The 24,395-nt window shown below is 40.8% G+C and overlaps 1 protein-coding gene across 4 annotated transcripts in view; it reads right to left on the bottom strand.

Annotated features, from left to right (window-relative positions):
- Positions 1–24,395, bottom strand: part of HADHB (hydroxyacyl-CoA dehydrogenase trifunctional multienzyme complex subunit beta) — a 148,556-nt gene that overhangs the window by 80,375 nt on the left and 43,786 nt on the right. For all 4 annotated transcript variants that reach the window (XM_030198642.1, XM_030198640.1, XM_030198641.1 and 1 more), the window contains 2 exons: positions 19,163–19,207; positions 12,135–12,234 (listed from right to left, as the gene is read on the bottom strand). In XM_030198642.1, the coding sequence (XP_030054502.1) occupies positions 12,135–12,234; positions 19,163–19,207 (145 nt within the window). The remainder of the gene's footprint in view (positions 1–12,134; positions 12,235–19,162; positions 19,208–24,395) is intronic.

The following is a 24,395-nucleotide window of genomic DNA, read 5'->3' as shown; positions in this document are numbered from 1 at the left end:
AAAAGTCCTCTAATTAGCCTGGGCCACCTTAACAGCACTGTTTCCGACCTGAGAGAATAAAAGACAGGGCCAGGCTGAGGTTAAGGAGGCCCATGGAAGGAAGAACTGAAGCCCAGTCTATGCTCTTACAGAATACAGTTGCGGTAACCTGGGTGAGATAAACCAACATTTACTCCTTGTTAAGACTTGCAAGCCTTGCTGAGGTCTGGCTGGGGCCAGATCTGAGTTTCAGAAGACCAGAGAGCTTACAGGCTGTGTTTGTGGTGAAGCAGCCCCACCAGCCAGACTGCTTGGCCTGCTAGCCAGAGGCCTACTTAGGACTGTTACTAAACCAGAGAAAAACTGTTGCATCTGAGGTTTCTGGCCTGTGAGGTAACAGATCCCAGGGCTCAGGTGAATAAAACATTTATTTTCACGTTTATACATCTTGTCTGGCTGAGTTATTCATAGGGCCACCCCACAACCCAATGCCGATACAGCCCATTCAAAGTGGCTATGGAGACTGCCGCTATTTGTGAGATGGGATCACAAATATAATTATTTCTTATGCAGGTGGAATGTAATTTTTCTCCATAATACTTAGAAAGGCAGATGGCTATTCTGAAATAGTGGCAAAAATAGAACAAAGGTTTAGTATATTTCAGAATGCTGGTAGTAAAGAATATGTTGGTACGCAGCAATTCTTAAAGCTAACATGGCTCCAGAAAAAAAAAACTTTTCTGCCTGTGTCCAAAGTTTTCAGGTCTTTTCCAGGATGAAAAAGATCATGTGACTTAAGGTTTCAGATTTATTTAAAAACACTACTTCAAGAACCACTGAATGATTGAGCAATTGCAGTTTATTATCTGGAGCAGTTTGAACTTTATATTTTGCATCTAGACTTTTAGATATAGGCTATAGTGAGTATGGATTTTTGACTGCAAGCCCTGAAGTATCGAGTGAACAGGCACAGATACCGACCATAGGGATGTTAATTACTTTCAGAATGTCTCCAAAATCATGAACGGAAAGCACTGAAAGAACTCCAAAGGGATAATTTGGTAATCATTATGACACCCAACAAAGGAGGAGCTACAGTTGTTTGGGGTAGATCTCAATATGAAGAGAAAGCAACTAGGTAGTTGGCTGATTTGACTGCATATTATAAATATGATCCAACTGAAGTGTTGAGATCTGAAATTAAGGATATAGTTCAATCGCGCAGAAGAGAAGAATGCTAACAGTTAAGTAAGAAGGCTGCATTTTTGATGGAACCTTATCCTCATGTGCAAAGAATTTATTTTGTACCTAAAATCCATAAACAGAGTGAGTACCCCTTAGGATGGCCAATAGTGTCGACTGAACAATCTGTGTTGGAGCCCCTACTAACTTCATGGACAAGTTCTTGAGGTGTGAAGCAGCAAAAGTACCATCATATATCAAGGATTTATTCCATTTTATTTGAGCTTTGGAGACAATATAGTATCTTTGTACACTTGTATTCCTCAGGAGGGAGCCATGGAGGTCATTACAGAAGTGTTGGAGAGAAGGTCCCCACCTCAGAGGATTCCATCTGATATTTTATCCCAGTTGTCTACATTGCTGATTGAGAAAAATAATTTTTGGTATCATGGGGAATATCAACAGACTCAGGGAATGGCTATGGGGGTTACTTTAGCCCCATCAGTAGCCATCTTGTATATAGCATGTTTGGAATTATTACATATTTATTAAGACATGTTTTAAGTTGTGTTATTATGGAGAAGATTTTTGGACAATGTCTTTTTCCTGTGGAATGATATGGTTAAGTACTTTAGATCAGAACATACAGTTTACTAAAACGGCAAGTTTGACATCTATTGATTTTTTTGGACTTGTGGACTGTCAAAGAGAACGGACCTTTACATACCACTCTATATCGGAAGCTAGTGGAGCAAAATCCAAGTTTCCATACATATAGACTGAAATATAGTCTGCCAGTGAGCCAATTCCTCTGTTTACGGAGAGTTTGCTTTTCACTTGATGAATTTAAGTGACAGTGCATTATTAAAACAAAGGTTTCTTATGAAGGGCTATCAAACATGGGGGGGGGGGGGGGAACTATTGGGGAATATTTAAATAAGAATAGATATTATGAACCAATGCAAGTTGAACAGATGGATTCCCACATGAAATGCAGACAATACCAATGGTCCAGTATAGTATTGAGGACACATTGGAATCAAATCGCAGTAGCAAAAAATGTAGTATACATTATTTTATGCCCCTGCAACTCAGTTTATGTTGGAAGTAGCTGCCCTATAAGAAGGTGCTTAGCTGAGCATAAATTGCGTATAGCAACTCGAAACATCCAAGCACCGCTAGTTCAGTATTGGTTAGCGCAGATGCATACATTATTAGATCTTAGATGGCAGGAGGGAGGGAGGGAGGTTGACAGAATTCTAAATTATAGGGAACAGATGATATTTAATTTAAATTCAGTAGCATCATTAGGCTTGAATATTGAGCTGGAATGAATGTCATTGATTTAATTTGGCTTGGGGGGAGGATTAAGCGATGATGTCATGAAAAGGTAGTAGTATAAATTGTTGGAGTAAAATGCCGACGCCATCTTAGAAGGTGAGACTCTTTCTAAATGGGTTAAGCTGGCACACGGTATAAATAAGGTAACAATTTAGTGATAATCATGATATATTTAATTGTTGAAACTGTGTTACTTTTAAGGATATAGTACTCATGTTTTTTTTTTGTTGTTGTTGCAGGGGACAATCCTTGATACAGCTTTGGCAAAATGTGCATGTCAGATGTTTATTACCCACCCGACTGACACAAAAAATTCTTGAGTACTATTTAAACATTTTTAAATCTATTGTGACAATTTTTAATATAATTAATAAGAGTAACACAAAAAACATTTGTATCTGTAAACCAATAAGGAGATGGGTGTGTAATTCTTGCAACAAATTCTTTTTAGGCTGACAAGTGACACCGTTGAGGTTTTCAGATTTAAATACTTACAATTTACTGGTTCTCTAGGTGACATTATTGAGAACTGATATTCAAAATCTTTTATTCATAGACGTGGTCTCATGATGGTTTATCCATAGCATTAAATGGAAGACAGTTTTTCTTTTTCCCTGAGAGGGCAACATCTGCTGTGCAGTGCAAAAAAGAAACAACTAAAGAAATGATCAGAATCAGCAAGGTAGGAAGAGCAGCAGCAAATATCATTAGTTGAAGCATTTAACTATCAAGATAGAGAGGGCAGTTCCAGGCTTGCAACCTGCAGAGAAGTATACCAAGTGTGTCTGCATTAATGTTCTGTGGAGATGCAGAACATGTAGTTTGGAAAACAAATTTGCCTTTGCATTTCCTTAAAAGGAACCACTATCTTTTGACTTGGAGCTTAAAAATTCATAACAGAGTAATAATTATATCTAGAACTTTGAACATTTTGGAGAAACTAAACAGAAGATGGAACTGATTTAACTTTAGAAAAGAAAGAGAACGCTTGAAAAAGGAAGGAAAAAATTATATCTTACCTGATAATCTTCTTTCCTTTAATCACAGCAGACAAATCCAGACTTGTGGGTTATGACCATCTAGCAGTAGGTGGAGACAGAGAGCACTGAACTCTGATATAGGACAGTATGCTCTTTAGCCAGTCGGTATTTCTCATTAAAAAAAAGTAGAAGGAACAATTAAAGAAATACGACTCCCTCCTCACAGAAACCATTCTCCATATGAATCAGAATGTGAAACAATGAACGTCAAACAGCTAAACAGAGAAACAGAAGGAAAAGATAGGCACCATCATCACTACCAGGGGTGGGGGCGCTCTGGATTCATCAGCTGTGTCTAAAGGAAAGAAAATTATTAGGCGAGATATAATATTTCCTTCCTTGTCATCAGCAAACAAATTCAGACTTGAGGGATGTAGCAAAGCAGTCCTCGAATAGGGTGAGCTTCTGACACAGACGTAAGAAGAACTGAGGCTTAAAAAGAAGCTTCCTCTTGCACCGAAACATCCATGCTATAATGTTTAGAAAACGTATGAAACTAAGATTAGGTAGTTGATCTACAGATTTTTTCCAGAGAAAAAATGTGGGACTCCGCCCAAGAAGTAGACTGAGACCTAGTAGGGTGTGCCAGAAGACTATGGAGGCGAGACTTCCCTACCAGAATACATGTCAAAGCAATAGCCTCCCTGATGCACCGAGCAATGGTAGCCTCAGAAACCGCCGCACCTTGTTTAGGACCCCCGAAGAGAACAAAAAGGTGATCTGAGCGACGAAATTCATTTGTGGTCTGAAGGTACTGAAGACACGCTCGACAAATGTCAAGAAAATGAAGGAGGTGGAACTCTTTGGGTAATCCCAATAAAGTGCAAAGAAAATGTCCAAATTTTATTCATCAAAACAAGGAAACTCATCCATGTATATTCAAATAGGAAATGCAGTAGTAAACATCACTTCCACAATGCAAAGGAAAACAAAGGGGGAGGACGATAAGAGAAAGAGGATCACAGAGATCCAGAGGTCGAGTAGGAGGAACAAGAAGTTCCAGGAACAGGTGGTAATAAATCTATCTAAAAGAGAATTACATAATGATGAACTAAAATTACTATCTCTAGGGTTGTCATTTGTTCCTTCTACCCAATTTGATATGTTTCAGATTAGAATGGATGTAGAAAGACTCTTAGGACACTTATACTTAAAGTGCATTTTTTTGGAAAAACATCCTATCCTGATAAATCTGTTTTGAAACCTCATTCTAGTTGGATACCTCCTGGGTTGATAGCCCCACAGTTGGAAGTATTCAATTCTATTTTGAAAGAAGTTGACAGCTGGGCCAAACAAAGTCAGTATGGCTATAATAATTTATCTAAACAATTAAGAATAACGATGAAAGGACTTAGAAAGGATTCCACTATACCATCAGGAAGGCAGACAAGTGGTGCTGTGGTAGTTTTAAATATGAGTGACTACCACAATGAAATGATGAGACAATTGAACGATATTACTGTATATAAAAAAAAAAAAAAAAAAAAAAAAAAAACTTACTCTGGATCCTACAAAGAGGATACAGAAATCAATATTTAAACTAATTAAGGCATGAGTACAGTCAGGATTCCTCACTAATAAGGATTTCAGATACCTGAATAATCAACAGCTAGTCACCAGTGTTTTATATAAGTCCTAAGATACATAAAAGTTTGGAAAATCCACCAGGAAGGCCCATTATGTCATCTACTGGCTCACTTCTTGAGCCACTGTTTTGCTTTGTTGAATTCTTAAAAACAGAGGTTGCAAAAGGTAAATCCTATATAAGGGACACCTTTCATTTTTTTGAGTGTTCTGAGATTGACATAATGGATACACATTATATCATGGTCACATATGATATTAATTCACTGTATACCTCAATACCACAGGATGAGGCTATTGGGGTGATACAAGAAACACTTGATAATAGAGAACGTCCACATAGTATTCCCACTGAATTTCTATTAAGTATCTCACGTTTGGCGATGAAAGAAAATTTCTTTACATACAATGGCCAGTTCTTTTTACAATGTAAGGGTGTAGCAGCAATGGAAGCGACTTTTGCTCCATCCATCCCTAATCCATACATGTCTAAGTTTTAAGAAAAATGGATATATTGTTAATTATTTGTTGAAAAGATAGCCAAATGGGTACGTTATATAGATGACATTTTTGTTCTTTGGAATGGTATGCAAGAGGAACTGAACATCCGCCTTATTTTCGAAAGAGAAAGACGCGCATATTTCGACCCAAATCGGGAGATGGGCATCTTTCTCCCGTGGGCGCCCAAATCGGTATAATCGAACGCCCATTTTGGGTGTCTTCAACTGCAATCTGTAGCAGAAAGTTGACAGGGGCATGTCGGAGGCGTGGTGAAGGTGGGACTGGGGCGTGTTTATCGGCCGAGGAGAGATGGGCGTCCTCGGCCGATAATTGAAAAAAGAAAGGCGTTTTTAGCGCGAATTTGGGTCACTTTTTTTGGACCCTTTTTTTCACGAACAAGTCCCAAAAAAGTGCCCTAAATGACCAGATGACCACCGGAGGGAATCGGGGATGACCACCCCTGACTCCCCCAGTGGTCACTAACCCCCTCCCACCCAAAAAAAAAAAAAAACAAACTTTAAAAACCTTTTTTTCCAGCCTGTATGCCAGCCTCAAATGTCATACCCAGCTCCATCACAGCAGTATGCAGGTCCCTGGAGCAGTTTTAGTGGGTGCATGCACTTCAGGCAGGCAGACCCAGGCCCCTCCCCCCCTACCTGTTACACTTGTGGTGGTAACTGGGAGCCCTCTAAACCGCCCCCAAAACCCACTGTACCCACATCTAGGTGCCCCCCCTTCAGCCATAAGTGCTATGGTAATGGTGTAGAGTTGTGGGCAGTGGGGTTTTTTTTTGGGGGGGGGATTTGGGGGGCTCAGCATCCAAGGGAAGGGAGCTATGGACTTCAGAGGTAGTTAACGTTTTTTTTTAATTGTTACAAGTGCCCCTAGGGTGCCCGGTTGGTGTCCTGGCATGTGAGGGGGACCAGTGCACTACGAATCCTGGCCCCTCCCATGACCCAATGCCTTGGATTTGGTCGTTTTTGAGCTGGACGCCTTCAGTTTCCATTATTGTTGAAAAACGAATCAACCCAGCTCAAATCTGCACAAATCCAATGCATTTGGCTGGCACAAACCGTATTATCGGAAAAAATATGGACGCCCATTTTTTCCGAAAATACGGTTTGTCCCGCCCCTTCATATACCCGTTCTCGGAGATAGACGCCCATGGAGATGGGCGTTCGCGTTCGATTATGCCCCTCCATGTATACACATTGGTTAAATACATATGATGAAAATCTAAAGTTTACAGTGACAGTGGCTATTGATAAAATTAATTTTCTTGATGTAGAAATTGAACAAAATACAATAGGTTTTTCTACTAAGGTGTTTAATAAACCAACTGATAATACAAAAGTTGTCACCCAAGATGTCAAGAATAGTTTGCCTTTGTCTCAGTTTTTGAAGATAAGAAGAAACTGTTCAGAATTAGATGATTTTAAACAACAAAGTACAGAATTAATAATGAAGCTTAAACAGAGAGGTTATCCTAAGACAATCTTAAGATCATCTTATAAGAGAGCAAGATTCTACAATAGAGAATTTTTGTTACAACCTAAGAACAAAGCTATGAATATTGATGTTCAAACTTGTGTTTTGAAATTTTCTTCTAAATGTGCTGCAGCAGTGGATATTATTAGAAAGAACTGGAATATTGTAAGACTTCATCTTAATTTTGGAGATATGGAGAGTGGCTTTTGCTCGTAATAAGAATTTAAAAAAGATTTTATGTTCTGCAGAGAACAAAATAGGTACCATCTCTAAAAATGGCGTCTGTGGTCATTTTAAATACATACAATGTTCAATTTGTGACATTATGTTGCAAATTACAGAATGTAGAAATCCTCAGGATGGTAAGATTTACAAGTAGAAAAATGTTGCAAACGGTATAAGTGAATTTGTAATCTATGTGATTGTTTGCCCCTGTCAAAAATTGTATGTGGGCATGACCAGTCGCTGTTTGAGATTACGTCTTTGTGAGCATAAATCTAATTTGAAGATGGGCCATGTGAATGCTCCTCTTGTAGAGAAATGTATGGAGAAAATGCATTATTTTAAAGATCTACTGTAAGATGTTATGTGATTGATCAAGAACCACCAATCGTATGCACAGGCTACAGAGACGCAAGGCGCAATGGATATATAAACTCAATTCTTTACAACCTGTAGGTTTACATCAAGGAACTGAATGGGCAGCATTTCTTTAATAAAGATTGTAAACAGTTTTTAATGAACACTAGAGAGCACTGATAAATTGGTTAATGTATGCAATATTCTATGTCATTAAGATGCAGTTTTAATATGTTTTTACTTTTTGTTAATTCAAAATTTGTATATTTTGAATACCTGTATATTTGAGATAATTTTAATTATATTTTTTGTTATAAATCTAAATGTGGGTAAAAGTCACCTGTAGAGTATCCGTTATTAAGACGCCAGTTTTGGCATCCGATGTCAGCAGCGCCTAGCCAAGACGAAAGTTTGTCTGCTATATACACAGCAATTGCAAAGTAAGTGGTGAATTTTTGAGTTTAATATATTTCTTACACATTGCTGCCGATGCCGGCAGCCTGGAAGCCCCGGGACCCTGGCTGCTCACTACTCAGCTGTCAGGGAGGGAGAACGGGGCTGCAGGACACTCCTGTGCTTAGGTCCGGGCTCTTCTTCATCCTCCTCTCCCCAGGAACAAGGTAAAATATGGACTATAATGGATTACAAGGGGGCATGGTTGGGGGGGGGGGGGGGGGGCAGGAGAGAAGGTACATGGGGGACAGATGGAGAAATATTGGACACTAATAAAAAAGGCCTGTTTCTGAACGCAATGAAATGGGTTCTAGCAAGGTAATGACTTCCTGCCACTAATGTTTCCACAGTTGTATTCTGAATATAATTGTTGTTTACAAGTGTAGGATTTCTTTATAATAATGTGTGTGTGTGTGTGTGTGTGAGAATGTTATATTGGGGGGGGGGGGGGGGGCGGTCCTGGCAAGGTGGTAGGGTGTGGCGTGGTGCTTGGAGAGAGAGATTGTGTGTGTGTGAATGTTTGAGGGGGGGTGCGTTGCTCGGGAACTGTGAGGGAATGGCGGGGGCGAGGGAGTGGCGGGGGCTTGGAGGGGGGGGTCAGCATTGCTGGGGGGATGAGGTGAAAGTGAGAGAGAGTGTAGTGTGTTGAAAGCGCGGGTGTGTGGCAGTTCAGACGCGTTGGGGGCCATCGACTTTTCAAAATGATTGGGGTGGGTTTTTTTTTTTTTTTTTTTAAATACAGGTGGTGCATTCCCCCTCTCCTCCAAGTTCCAGGCCCCCCTCCCTACCAGGCCCCGCCTCCCTCCGAGTTCCAGGCCTCCCTCCAAGTTCCAGGCCCCCCTCCCTCCGAGTTCCAGACCCTCGCTCCCTCCCTCCCTCTCGATTCAGTTCCAGCCCGACCTCTTCTCCCACTCCCACAACAGTCCTTTGCGTGCCCCTCGCCTTCCTGCATGCCGCCCACCCATAATTTAAAAGTCATCTTACCGGGGTCTCGGCGGCAGCAGTGAAAGGCGAGCAGGCTTGGCGAGTCGGCTGTCTTCCCTTCTCTTCGCTCTCAGCTCTGCCTCTGGTCCCGCCCTCATTTCCTGTTTCCGCAAGGGCGGGACCAGAGGCAGAGTTGAAAGCGAAAAGAAGGGAAGACAGCCGACTCGCCGAGCCTGCTCGCCTTTCACTGCTGCCGCCGGGACCCCGGTAAGATGACTTTTAAATTAATTATAGGTGGGCGGCACGCAGGACAGGAAGGTGAGGGCAGGCAAAGGACTGTTGTTGAAGTGGGAGGTCGGGCTGGAACTGAATCGAGTCGGAGGGAGGGAGGGAGGGAGGGTCTGGAACTCGGAGGGATGACTTTTAAATTCTGGGTGGGAGGCACGGACGAAGGCGAGCGGCGACCTTGGGGGGGGGGGGGGGTTCGGCCACGGAGATCAGACTCGGGACTATACTGGGAAGGGGGGGGGGGGGGGGGGGTCCAGCGGCGACTCAGGATTGGTTCCTCGTTCTTGTGACGTTGCGTTTGTTTGCCTGGCAACTATACAGCGTTCCCTTCCGTCTCAGTCTTGCGCCCTCTACGTCATAACGCTTCAACGTGAGGGCGGGACAGTGAGTGCCAATGAAACACTGAGTTACAGACTTACGAACCCTACACTGCCACAGAGTCAGCTTCAGAACGTTGGAGGTGCTTTTTATTATATAGGATCATGTGGGGCGGGGGTGGAGACCTGTGTGTTCGGGGGGGGGGGGGTGCGGGGGTGGATGCCATGAAACAGACACTAAGGGTGCAGTGAGCCAAAAACTTTTGGGAACCACTGGCATACTGACTGTCCAAGTAACATAGCATCCGATAGTTTAATTCAGTGCTCTCTATCTCCACCTGCTGGTAGATGGTCATAACCTACATCTGGATTCTTCTGCTGCTGATGACAAGGAAAATAGATTTCTTTTTACAGAAAGCAGAAACTGCTGGAAAAAACGAAGCAAAAAACACAAACAGTGTAATGGATAATATACAAATTTATGTATACATATTATATAATTGTGTTGCACACTGAATAAGTCACAATAAAAGCAAATATTTGAAAATGGGGTCACTAACACAACAACACTAGAATTCAAAATGCATAAAACACAACTCTCCCACTCTTCAACGACCTTATGTGGCCGTCCCACATGAACTTTATCTCATCTCAACATCACTCTGTATTTGTAAACACCGGAGACTGCAAACGCACCTCCGGTACGATGTAAGCCACATTGAGCCTGCAAATAGGTAGGAAAATGTGGGATACAAATGCAACAAATAAATAAAAAATAACAAAACAAACAAAAAACTGTTTCTTCCTACATACTCACTAAACAGTTTAGTTCCTAATTGCCAACAGAAGATTACGTGGAAAAGATGAGAACGCATAAGGGTGTGCAATATAAACTGCTGCCAGAGTGTATGTATAATGAAGTCTATATCAGCAAGCTGAGAACAACACTACTTAAATCAGTTGCTTTGACTAAACTATTATTTATTACTGAAAAACTATTATGCACTACTGAAAACTAATAATTAAGAATACAAATTGAAGTGGATATTTAATTATGAATCCCACCCAGAGGCAACTATCTGGAATCACTTTATTCAGGAAAATAACAGCAGACCTGCAAGAGAACCAAATCTTCCCCATATAGCTTGAGATAATTCTCAGCCCCATCCTGGGGCAAGGGTCAAATATTGTTCACTTCATTACTATACATTATATGTCCTCTAAAGTAAATGTCAAACATACTATATTAGGTAAACCAAAGAACAGAAGTAAAGATCCCAAGGTCTGTGGTTGGCAAGACAGTTGTTAAAACAGTAATTTAAGCTGTTTATTTGTAACAGGTACACGAGCATATCAAAAAAACAACCTAAATCTTTTCTTCTCATTGCTAATTTCAGGGGTCTGCTTGGACAGGTAACCACCAAATGTACTACCAAACAAACATGAAATGCAGAAATGCAAAGTAGCCCACACACACACTGGCATTCAGTTCCAGAGGAGCTATGCGCATCTTTTTTCCTTCAAGAAGCAGGTGAAAGCTTGGCTCTTCTCCTAACTCTCTAATGAATGTGGTGACCAACTATCCACTCACTCCACATCTACACAACTTGAACTAAGATCAGTTTCACATAACTTATCCAACTGTATAATTTGCTTTTAATTTAACCACCTATTTATTTATCCCAGTTACTTTGTTCTTTTCTATGTCTCAACTGCACTTGCTTCTTGGCTATCTATTAATATGTATTATATTGATATTGTGAGCATTATAGCTATGTTATTTGAATGTTGTAATATATGCCTAATAAGATGTTTCATTTGTATTGTGCTGGCATTGTATCATATCTGCTATATGAATGTTCTTCCATGCTATAATGGTGCATCATTTGTATTCTGACATTTATCATATTTCTGTTATATAAATGGTCTACTGTAATGTTTTATTGTGTATATTTCTGATACTGTATCAGGTTATTGCTATCACTAGTATTTAAATTTGCCTACCCCCCAAATTTACCTTGATTAAATTTATGTTTACATTTGATCATTTTACTATTACACTGTTAACACATCTTGTTGTCGTTAGGCTATATCTGCTTTACAACGCCTTGGGTGAGTCTCTGCATAAAGGTGGCTAATAAATCACAAAAAAAAAAATCCACTGTATTTTTCTAACTACACAACAGCATTAGTAGCTCCAATACTCGTGTACACTGGCAATTCCGGGGTGGGGGAGTGGAGTGGGAGGAATTAATTAATTCTAGAGAAACGACTCATGCTCCCATCTCTTCTTTATGTGTCTGAGCAGTAGTGAGCCTGCTACAGGTGCACATTTGCTACTCTGTTAACTAAAGAAAGAATATTAGAAATTTATTAAGCCAATATGGATTTCTGCTGCTTTCAAACCTGCAAGCATGAAATTGGTAAATGTGTATTCCTAATTAACATAATAACCCACCTCTCGAGCCACATTGCTTGTTTTGACTTCCTGGATGACTGTGCCATAAATAATATAGTCGACAGCCTCTGTTGAAATACTGGTTCGATCCAGCAAACCTCTAATTAAGAAAAGAGAGAAAATGGAATATATATAATCACTAAAATAAGAAAGCAAACAAGCAATAATTTGATGAAAAGTCAAACATTTTTCATGTAGTTGTTAACAAGTGGAAACAAGATAACATTATGATATGTTATTGTCAACAATATGTTGGGCTCATTAGTTACCATATATCAAACATTACTAATCAATCTCTTTCCTAAAACCTGTTAGATATTTCAATGATATGCGCATGTTCCTGAGCAAAACAGTCTGTACCACTAGTTTGACTTCAGAAGACCATGAATAACTACTTTAAAGAATCAAATCAAGCAACATGATGAGCTTGTATTATTCTGCTTATTAAAAAAAACAAATTTATCACCATTTCAGCATCTTAGAGCACATATATTCAAATACTGCCCTATCCACAATGGAAAATCATTTAACAAGCTTTTTTATTATTATTATTTTTTTTTTTTTTTGGGGGGGGGGGGGGGGGGGGGAGAATTATCTAAGTGGGCTACTGTTATGTTAACCCAGCTTATGAGTAACTAGGTCTCATTGCATAAAATAGGCCTGTGCTAAAATAGAATGAGTCGTGGTAAAATAGTCCATCTTAACAGTAGGCCATGTTGACAACTTAATATAACAACATACAAGTAGCTATACTGGGTCAGACCAATGGTCCATCTAGCCCAGTATCCTGTTTTCCAAACAGTGGCCAAGCCAGGTCACAAGTATCTGGCAGAAACCCAAATCATGGTAACACTCCATACTACAAATCCCAGGGCAAGCAGTTGCTTCCCATGTCTGTCTCAATAGCAGACTATGGCCTTTTCCTCCAGGAATTTGTCCAAACCTTTTTAAAACCCAGATACATTAACCGTTGTTACCACCTCCTCCAGCAAAGAGTTCCAGAGCTTAACTATTCATTGAGTGAAAAAAATATTTCCTCCTATTTGTTTTAAAAGTATTTCCATGTAACTTCCTCGAATGACCTCTAGTCTTTGTACTTTTGGAACAGTAAAAAATCAATTTGCTTCTACTCGTTCTACACCACTCAGGATTTTGTAGACCTCAAATCATACCTCACCTCATTCGTCTCTTTTCCAAGCTGAAGAGCCCTAACCTCTTTAGCCTTTCCTCATACGAGAGGCGTTCCATCCCCTTAAAGACAGTAGTGGTAGTGATGGGCAGGCTAAAAGGGGACATAGGGTTGACACCTCTATTCCAGGTGTCCACATAGCACAAAGTCACACAGTAAGGCCTGTTAATCTAAGAAGACCCTGGCCTGAGAAATAAGTACTGGGGTCATTTCTAGGATACGTTTTTCTATGCTGCATGGTCTAAACAAGTAACTTTGGACAGCAGTGACAGAAAAATAGTCTTTCATTTAAACTGGCTTCAATTGTACACTTCTTGTCAGGTCTTATTTAAAGAGAAGGGTTAAAAGACTGAATAGGTCCCCAGAAGCACTCCCGAAAAGAGTGAAGTGGGGAGAGGGCCAAGTTTTATCGAGGTCATAAAGAAAATCTGGAAGGGAATGCCACAGTTTGCATAGGAGCAGCTTCCCTGTCACAATGTTCACAGACAAGACCCATAGGTTAAAATTTTACCTTTGGTGGAACGTGGGCAGCTGATGGAGAGTCGGTGGCTTTAGATGTGAACAAGGCCTTTGACCAGTTTCACTGGCCTTATCTACTTACAGTATTGCGGAAGGTGGGTTTACTGGATGAATTTATCAGCTGGATAAGTTCCTCTAATTATTCCCCAAAGGCCTAACTTCTCATTAATGGGGTGTTATTTGCCTTTTCCTCACAAGGCAGTGTAGTATGAAGCAGGTATGCCACCTCTCATCTACAATGTTTCACTTAGCTGTCAAGTCGCTGGCTCAGCTTATTAGAGATGCTAATCTGATAAAAGGGCTCGTAGTAAAGGGAACCAAACATAAAATCTCTCTAGGTGGATGATGTGCCGGTGTATATGGCTGAGCTCGACATGTCAGGTGGTGGCCTAATAGCTTTGTTAGAAGACTTTGGAAACCCTGATGTAGCTCCATTGCAAAACGCTGGCCACCGTTGGTGGGACTACATCAATGGTATGAGGAATTCCTACAGATAAATTACTTCAATACAATTTAAATTTATTGTTAACATGTGGGTGTTGAACTTGAAAGTTGACTATTTTGCCAATGCCTCTGTGGAAGATTTGCATGCACTTGAAATCTTTGAAGATTATTTGCACTACACAGAAGAAACCGACTTAAACTGTAGCACTGACTGTAAAATTTATAGACGTCAATTAAATTGGTGGGAGGTTTATTTTAGCTGATGAGGTAACTTTACCTGCTATATCTGAGAGCTAGATATTTGAGGCTCCGGGTGGGTTCTGAAGTTTTTCCTCCTTCACTTAAATAGCCCTGAGCATTTAAGTATCTGTTTATGATATTGTAAATCTTGTCTGTTATTTATTGTAAGCCACAGTGAACTCGAATATGTTTGGGATAATGTGGGGTACAGATGTCTAAATAAAATACTGATAGAAGTGGTTTGAATTTGGATTGCTTCAAAATATCTGTAGTGTTTTGTTTTTGTAAAAAGAATAAAACTACCCCTCACAGTGCTGTTGAGAGCTGCTGCTAAACAGACCACACCGTGCGTGCCCTGATGAACGAAAGTCGTTTAATATAACTCTTAAAGGGGCCCCTAGGAGCAAGACCAAGAGCCATTCCCAACACCATAACCTTCCCAGAAAACAAAACAAAATACCTCTACCGAATCAGTGTTTGAAAAAACAAAACAAGTCAGGAGGATCCTGGCAGAAACTGCCCTTAGTGTCCCCCAGCAGCAGGAGGAGCAAAATAACATGCAAAAATCAGGCCCTAGAAGCAGCTCTGCATGCCAATGATTCCTGCCAACTGCACCTCCGAGGTTGCCGTGATTGGGGGAACAAGAGCACTCCATTAAAAAAAAAAAAAAATCACCAGAAATACATTTACTACTAATCATTTCTATAGTGCTACTAGATGTGTGCAGCACTATACACATTATATGCGGGTACTTTCTCTGGTCCTAGAGGGCTCACAATCTTAGGGCTCTGTTTACTAAGGTGCATTAGCGTTTTTAGTGAGCACACCAATGCTAGAGACCCATATATTCCTATGGGTGTCTCTAATTAGAGTGCCTACAGCACGGCTTAGTAAGCAGGGCCCCAAGTTTTTGTACCTAGGACAACGGAGGGTTAAGTGACTTGCCCAAGGTCACAAGCAGCTGCAGCGGGAATCAAACCCAGGATGCTAGGCTCAAAGCTCACTGTACTAATCAATAGGCTACTCCTCCAGTTCAAGGGAAAGACTTGAACCACACCATTAAGTTCAAAGGTATCTGCTTTAACCACTAGGAGAGAGAGCTTAATAACAGACCACCTACCTCAGTGCCCAAGAAAACTTGAAAGAAGGAAGTGTAGCAAATAGAAAGAAAATACTTCCTGGATGAAGAGTGCCACACAAAGAAGCTGAATATCTTCTGCACTCCTTATCCTGTTTGCCTCATTTCACTCCATATAGGAAACCCAGGGTAAGAGCATAGCTAATGGGGGGGGAACCTATCCACACCCCCTGCTCAACTCTACAAATGTGACTATGGAGCTCATTTTCAAATGAGAAAAACATCTAAAAAGTGGCATAAATCTGCATTTGAATGTTTTTTATTTGTTACATTTGTATCCCACATTTTCCCACCTATTTGCAGGCTCAATGTGGCTTACATAGTAACGGAAAGGCATTTACCGATTCTGGTGTGAACAGTACAATGTGGTGTTGTGGTATGATGAAGCTCATATGGCAGGGCCACAGTGAGGATAGTTGAGCAGAAGACTAGGGGTATGTTCATTACGTGCTTTAGTTTTCTTGTGTAGCCGAGGTCAGGCATTTAACTAGGATCGGGAGGGTATGCCTTTTTGAACAGGATGGTTTTTAATATTTTCCGGAAGTTTAGGTGGTCGTATGTCATTTTCACGGCTTTTGGTAGCGCATTCCACAATTGTGTGCTTATGTAGGAAAAGCTGGATGTGTAGGTAGATTTGTATTTAAGACCTTTGCAGCTTATTTTTAGATGTTTTTGTATGAAGTCCATCAGAAGTGCATTCAAATCACAAAGTGTTAGGAACATGTTAAGGGGGTCGGGGGGGGGGGGGGGGGGGGGGAGAGATCTGGGCGTTCCTAACACTTGGGACATTTTTCAGCCATAATGGAACAAAACAAAAACATCCAGGACTAAAACTAAGATGTTTTGAGCTACACCTGTTTTTATAACAAATAAGGCACAAAAGGGTGCCCTAAATGACCAGATGACCACTGGAATTAAGGGTGGCCCCCAATATCCCCCCCCCCCAGTGGTCACTGAACCCCCTCCCACCCCCCACAAATGTGAACACAAATATGATTTAGCAGCCTTTATGACAGCCTCAGATGTTAAAGCCAGGTCTATTAGAGCAGAATGCAGGTCTCTGGAGTAGTGTAGTGGTCAGTGCAGTGCACCATGGAGTGGGGACTCTGATCCCTATCTCCCCCTACCTGTCACATTTTTAGGGGAAACTGTGAGCCCTCCAAAACTCACCAGAAACCCACTGTACCCACATATAGGTGCCCCCTTCACCCATGGCTATTGTGTATAGCTGTGGGCAGTGGGTTTTAGGGGGGCTCAGCAGACAAGATAAGGGAGCAACTGTGAGATGTGTACCTTGGAGCATGTTTCTGAAGTCCACTAGGGTGCCTCATTTACCTCCTGGGATGTCTGGGAGACCAGTCTACTAAAAATGCTGGCCCCTCCTACATCCCAATGGCTTGAATTTCTCCGTTTTTCACTTGGACTTTTTTTTTTTTTTTTTTGAAAATGGACCAAAAAAACAAAACGTCCAAACCTTGTTAGAAACAGTATTTTCGAAAACAAGTTTTTCTAAAGTCAAACTTAGACGTCATATTGAAAATGCCCCTCTACCTCTGGGGAAAAAGTGACAAAAATCACAAGAAACAAAAAAAATGGGACTTTAATGAATTCTGTTAGAGCAAACAATTTGTAAAACAGTAGCCCCATTCTTTTATGTTAAAAAACTAAAAACTTACAGAAGTTCAAACATTTAACTTTTTCGGACTGCTTATGGACCCATGACATGAAAACTGGCCACTCTCAACATTTTGGATCCAGTTCTTTAGTCACCTTTTCCCAGAGACGGTAATCAATTTTCCTCTTCTTCAGAGATCCTTGATGCTTATCTCACATTTTCGTAATTCAGAAACTATTCTCATCTCCATCACTTCCTTTGGGAGGCTGTTTCATGCAGCCATTATCCTTTTAGTTAAAAACAATATTTCCTCAAGAAATTTGTTGTGGATTTATTGAAAATACCAGTTGATATTATCCCAGTTATTAATAAAATGTATTAAATTCCTACTACAGATCAACACCTGGGAAAAAAAAAGGGAGCGTTATCTCTGGACTTACTGGAAATTTCTAGAGAATTGGATAGAGACAGAGAAGCCAACCGTAAAACACTGATCGTTTTGCTTGCTAGTTGTGCTGACTGAGATCTAAGGCTCCTTTTACACAGCAAAGGAGAAGGCGACAGTTTTTACTGCTTTGCCCTGGAGTGCTTCAATTAGGGACAACCTTTTTCTTAAAATATCCATGCAAGTGCACAGTTCACTATAGCTCTGCAAAATATGTATTTTTTGGGACTCAGCACATTTAAATGTTTTCTTCTTTTAACTTTAATTTTTATTGAAACACAACATAACCAACCATAATAATATTAGCAGCAGAAACTCAGACACAAATACAGAGGCATATTGTAACATTAAGCAGAATGAAGTTTTCCAAAGTCCCCCCCCCCCAACCACATAGCACTGTATTGGGCATTGCAAACAAGTGGCCCTGTTTACTAAGGTGCATCAGCGTTTTTAATGCGCTTACAATTAGCACGCGCGATGTGCAGGCACATATAGGGATATTGTAGGCATGCATACAGTTAATGCGCCTATAACGTGGCTTAGTAAGCAGGGCCTAATGTCAAAAACCCACTCAACATTCAGTGGACCACTGGAACTAAAAGAGGAAGAGGAAAAATATCACAATAGAGAAAAATGAGAAAAAAAATAAACACTCCTAAGACACAGAATCCAAGTACTTCTGCAGGGCCAACCAGCTTCTTCTGAACTTGCCAATTGTATGCTTCCATCTGGCCTTGTTCCATCAATACCACAAATTTCAACCTGTGTACCACTCTTCCACCGTTGGGTGGTGAAGTTGAAGTCCACTCTCTTGCAATGGAGCATTTTGTTGCAAACAAGCAATTGGCAATCATTTTCTGTTGCGTGAACGGATAATCATCCAACCCCATACATAACAAGAACAGCTCTGGAGTACCAAGTAAAATTTATTTATTTATTTCATTTATATCCAACATTTTCCCTATAAAATTAGGTTCAACGTATCTAACATATTATTAAACAATACAAATCAGTCAGTGAATACATCAGTATGAAAGACTTGTAGGGTTAAATCCTTTCCTCTGCTCTTCTCCCTCCCAGTCCCTTTGCCATACTTATCAGTACTGTTTTGAGATTTTAGTCATGGTGTAAACCGCTTTGTCGCCTACCCACGCTCAATTTTGTGGTATATCAAATGTACAAAAAAAAAAAAAAAAAAAAAACTTAAATATGATAAAAAAAGAGAAGAAACATACCATCACTCTGTAACAAAATTACAGCACTGGGAAGGTGAATCCTCCAGTGCCTCCCTAGTACCAGCCCATACCACATGATGTAATTTGGCTAATGAGAAAAACACTCCAAGATTGTATTCACTGTTCTGCTTTCCTTTAACGTACTATAAACCCAAACAATTTATGTATATCAATTCTAGTACTTTAGTAAACTGTTTACTTACTGCAAGGATGCTCTGGCCAAGTCATGGGGCATCAAATCAATGTACCTGAAAAATGAGAAATGAAAATAAAACCTTGAATGATACACAATGCTTCTGTAACAAGGAAACAAAAAAGTGAAGGGAAAATCTTGAAGCTCACATTTACATATCCTTTTCTCCAAAAACTACCTAAATGTTCTAGATATATATGGCATCCGGGGCAGCGTAGAAGGGTTGGTTGAGAGGAGCGGGTGTCTAGCAGCACCCCTTTTCTCCCTCCAATCCTGCTCCAGATTGCTTCCTCCACTGGCAGTAGCCACTTAACCTCTCCTGGACCAACCTCTCCTGGACCCCTCCTTCCCCTAATATAAAAACTATACCCTAGTGATCTAATAGCCTCCCCATCCCGACCCAAACCTCCCTTCTGACTCAACCCACCCCCCCCCCCCTTCCCCTAGTATTAAAAAAATATTCCCTTGTGGTTGAGTGGCCCTCTTAGCTCCCCTCAACCCCAGTCACAAATGACCTAAGAAACTCACTTATATGGTAGGTAGGCTCCACCTAGTGCATTGGACCAGGATGCTCCATGAGGGGTGGGGTGCCTCCATGTTGAAGATGACGGTGCCTGGAGTAAGCAAGTATTGCTCCTTTCTCACAAGAGGAAGTGGTGGTGGTGGTGGGGGGTTATTTATATCCTGCTATACTACCAGGGTATTTTTTTTGTGCCTAGGCAGAAGGGGGAGGGGGCCAGAGGTGGGGCCACTGGACCACCAAGGAATTTAAAAAAATGTTTGGTAACAATGGAGGTCTGGGCACATGGGGCCGGGGTGGGTGCCTCTAGACCACAGAGAAATGTTTGGGGGGGGGGGGGGGTAAAGAGGCTGATGCACACCATAGCATGCTTGTAGGGATTATAATTATTTTTTTTAATGTCATCTTTCCTGTCACTGCCTGAGCCTATCACAGGCACCGATGGGAAAGTTGATATTTAGCAGAGCAACATATTACTTTTTCAATTTTAACATGACATTAATTTGCATGCTAATCAATTTGAGTATGCCGTGGCAATTTTTCTGTGCTAGTTTCACGGTAGAGTGAAGACTCTACCGCAAACCTTTGAGAATTGACCCCAGGGCAGATTCTATTCCATGAGTCACACTCTTGCTGGACATATATACAACAACTCAGTCAGCAGTGTAAGAGAAGGCCATACTAAAGCCTTCAAAATATTAAAAAAATAGACTATACTAGCCATTTTAATTCTTACATTTGTTGTTTTTTTTTTTTGAAAAAAAAAAATAATACTAAGGTCCTACTAAATAAATTTTTTTTAAACTCAAGAATGATATTGATTGGAATAGAATTTTCACTTTGTGGGTCTTTCAAATAATATGTGAGGAGATTTTTGTAATTGTTGTATCATTTTATGTATGCTTTTATTGCACATAACCTGATAAACTGTATGGCAAGTGAGACTAATTTGATTGATAACAGGGTCCTCACTTTAACACTCTCAAGTGAAATGGAAAGAGTGACACTTAAGATCATCATCTATGAGCATAAAATAGTTAAAAGTGTGAAAGCAGCATGGATTGTACCCAACAAAAAAAAAAATCACATGTATGATTATCTCCGTCAGTGAGAGGGTATACATGTGTGCTCGATGCAAAGCGCTCCTACCTCTCACAGAATGAGTCCGTTTCTTGAGGCTAGGGTAGCAGACTTGGAGGAGATGAGGGAGACAGAGGTACATAGAGAAGGCCTACAGGGATGTTTTAGAAAAGTCCCACCTCCAGTCTGGCAGTCCCTGTGCTGCCTTGGAGAAGGAAGAGCTCCTAAAAAGGAAAGCATCACCCTGGTGAAGTTGGAAGTAATCTTATAACCAGGACCAGCCCATCAAGGGATGCAATATCCTCTTCTCACCGAGGATGTGTCTCCAGAAGCTACTGCCCAGGAAGGAAGGGTTAGAACAGCTGCTGTAGTTGGTGATTTATTAGGAATGAAGATAGCTGGGCTGCTGGTGGATGTGAGGATCACCTGGTCACTTGCCTGCCTGGTGCAAAGGTGGCTTACCTCAAGCATCACCTAGTTAGGATTTTAGATAGTACTAGGGAAAAAAAATCATTTGTCTTAGTACATGTGGACAGATTTATTCCACATATTAACAAAGTAGGAAAAAGGAGTAAATGACAGCCAGCACGGTTAAAAGGTGAGGTGAAAGAGGCTATTAGAGCCAAAAGAACATCCAAAAAAAAAAAAAATGGAAAAAAAGGATCCGAACGAAGAAAATAAGAAAATAAGCAATGTCAGGCCAGATGCAAAGCATGATAAAGAAGTCTAAAATAGAAGAGAATATGAAGAAAATATTGCTGCGAATATGAAAACTCAGTTAAACTTTTTTCAGGTATTTCAGAAATAGGAAGTCTGCGAGGGAATCTGTGGAATTATTAGAACAGGAAGGATCAAAAGGAGCACTCAGGGAGGACAAGGCCAAAGCAGAGATTGAATGAATTCTTTGCTTCGGTCCTTATGGAAGCACATGTAAGAGATCTACCTATATCGGAAATGGTTTTCAGAGGTGACGATGTGGAAGAACTGAAAAATCTTGGTGAATCTGGAAGATGTACTGAATCAAACTGACAAGTTAAAGAGTGATAAATAACCTGGACAGGATGGTATACACCCCAGAGTACTGAACGAACTCAAAACATGAAATTGCTGATCTGCTACTAGTGATCTGTAACCTGTCATTAAAATTGTCCGTAGTACCTGAAGACTGGCCAACATGATGCCAAATTTTAAAAAGAATTCCAGGAGTGATCAGACAATGAAAGACCGTAAGCCTAACTTCAGTGCCGGACAAAATAGTGGAAACTACTATAAAGAATAAAATTACAGAACATGTAGTCAAACATGGTTTAATTGGGCAGAGTCAGCATGGATTCAGCCAAGAGAGGTCTTGCCTCACCAATTTGCTTTATTTCATTGAAGGTGTGAATGAACATGTGGATAAAGATGAGCCAGTTAATGTATTTTCAGAAAGCTTTTGACAAAGTACCTCATGAGAGACTTCTGAGAAAATGGGATGAGAGGCAATGTCCTTCTGTGGATTAAGAATTGGTTATTGGACAGAAAACACAGAGGGTAAGGTTAAATAGCTATTTTTCTCAAAGAAGGAGGGTGAATAGTGGAGTGCCGCAGGGATCTGTACTGGGAATGGTGCTATTTAACATTTATAAATGATCTGGAAAATGGATTGCGTGAGGTGATTAAATTTGCAGATGACATGAAACTATTCAAAGTTGTCAAAATGCATGTGGATTGTGAAATATTACAGGAAGACCATAGGAAACTGGAAGGCTGGGCATCCAAATGGCAGATGAAATTTAAATGTAGACAAATGCAAAGTTATACACATCGAGAATAATCCGAATCGTACATATCTGATGCTAGGGTCCAATTTAGGAGTCAGCACTCAAGAAAATGATGTAGATGTCATTGCAGAAATTAAAAAAGTAAACAGGATGCTAGGAATTATTAGGAGAGGGATGCAAAGTAAGACCAAAATATTACAATGCCTCTGTATCGCTCCATGGGGCGACCTCACCTTGTCTATGAGTGTCTATGAGTGGCCTCTGGGAGGAAGGACTGGCCTAATGGTTGTGCAATGGGCTTTGATCCTGGCAACCTAGGTTCAATTTCCATTGCAGCTCCTTGTGACCTTTGGCAAGTCACTTAACCCTCCATTGCTCCAGGTACAAATTATAGATTGTGAGCCCTCTAGGGACAGTAACGTACCTGCATATAATGTGTACAGAGTTGTGTACTTCTAGTAGCACTATAGAAATGATTATTAATAGTAGTAGTAGGATTGTGTGCAATTCTGGTTGCCTTATCTCAAAAAAGATATAGCGGATTTAGAAAAGGTTCAAAGAAGAGCGACCATAATGATAGAGGGGATGGAACTACTCCCATATGATGAAAGGAAGAGGTTAGAGCTTTTCAGATTGGAAAAGAGACAGCTGGGGGTGGGGGATATGATTCTATAAAATCCTGAGTGGTGTGGAATGGGTGGAGGTGAATTGATTTTTCACTCTTTCAAAAAGTACAAAGACCAAGGGACACTCAATGAAATTACATGGAAATACTTTTAAAACAAATAGGAGGAAACATTTTTTCACTCAAAGAATAGTTAAACTCTAGGACATTTTGCTGGAGGATGTGATAATGGCGGTTAGTGTATCTGTGTTTAAAACAAGGTTTGGACAAGTTCCTGGAGGAAAGTCCATATGTTATCGAGATGGACAGGGGGAAGCCACTTCTTGCCATAGGACTAGTAACATGGAATAGTGCTACTAGTTGGGTTTCTGCCAGATACTTGTGACCTGGATTGGCCACTGCTGAAAGCAGGATACTGGGCTAGATGGACCGTTGGTCTGACCCAGTATGAATGTGAAGAAGCCCATGGGAATTGAAAGGCCTTCTTCGTATTCAGCTCACTGCTGGTCAGTAACGCTGCTTTGTACAAGAACCTCTAAATATGCTAATAAAACCCAGGTCTGGAGAAGGCTACATAATTCTCATTCCTTTTGAAGAGTTTATGAATACATTATAGTATACATATAAGAAAGTACTGTTAAAAAACATATACTGAGAAGGAAATGACTTCATCGGCAAGGATGGCAGACTGACTTGGGGGCTCCGCTTAAGTCACGGTGATTCCCCCCTCCCCAACCCGGTGAACGTATTGCCACCTAGAGCACACAGCAACTCCAGTCTCAATCAGAGTCTTAATAACTCAGTCATTTGATGGCATCCAAAACTCGTGGTGGAGAGGGGTGCACACTGGCGAAAACCGGAGAGAAAACTTCAACAAAGGGACCATGTAGTTCGGCAGCTGTGTGCACGCTGGACCCGCAGAGGGTGTCCTTGTTGGCAGCTGGAGGAGACAGACAGAACTGGTTGTTCTGGTGGGATCATGGCTACAGAACTACAAGCTTGGTTTGGAGACCTGAAAACTGATATTGCCTAGGTCAAAACACAGATAAAGGAGGCAGTGCAGGAAATTAAATCTGACCTGGCAACAATGGGCTTCCGTTTAGACCAGGTGAAGGAGCGAATTGATCATTGTAAAACAGGAGCACGAGAAACGCAGAGTCTAGTGACGGATCTCCAGGAAGAACACAAAGACCTTCTCTATAAAATCCAGGACTTAGAGAACCGCACACAGTGTAATAATGTGCGGGTAAGAGGC

The sequence above is a fragment of the Microcaecilia unicolor genome, chromosome 3 (assembly GCF_901765095.1).
Source record: "Microcaecilia unicolor chromosome 3, aMicUni1.1, whole genome shotgun sequence".
Taxonomy (NCBI): Eukaryota; Metazoa; Chordata; class Amphibia; order Gymnophiona; family Siphonopidae; genus Microcaecilia; species Microcaecilia unicolor.
The sequence above is the reverse complement of the archived record's forward strand: the minus strand, read 5'-3'. Positions and strand labels throughout refer to the sequence as shown.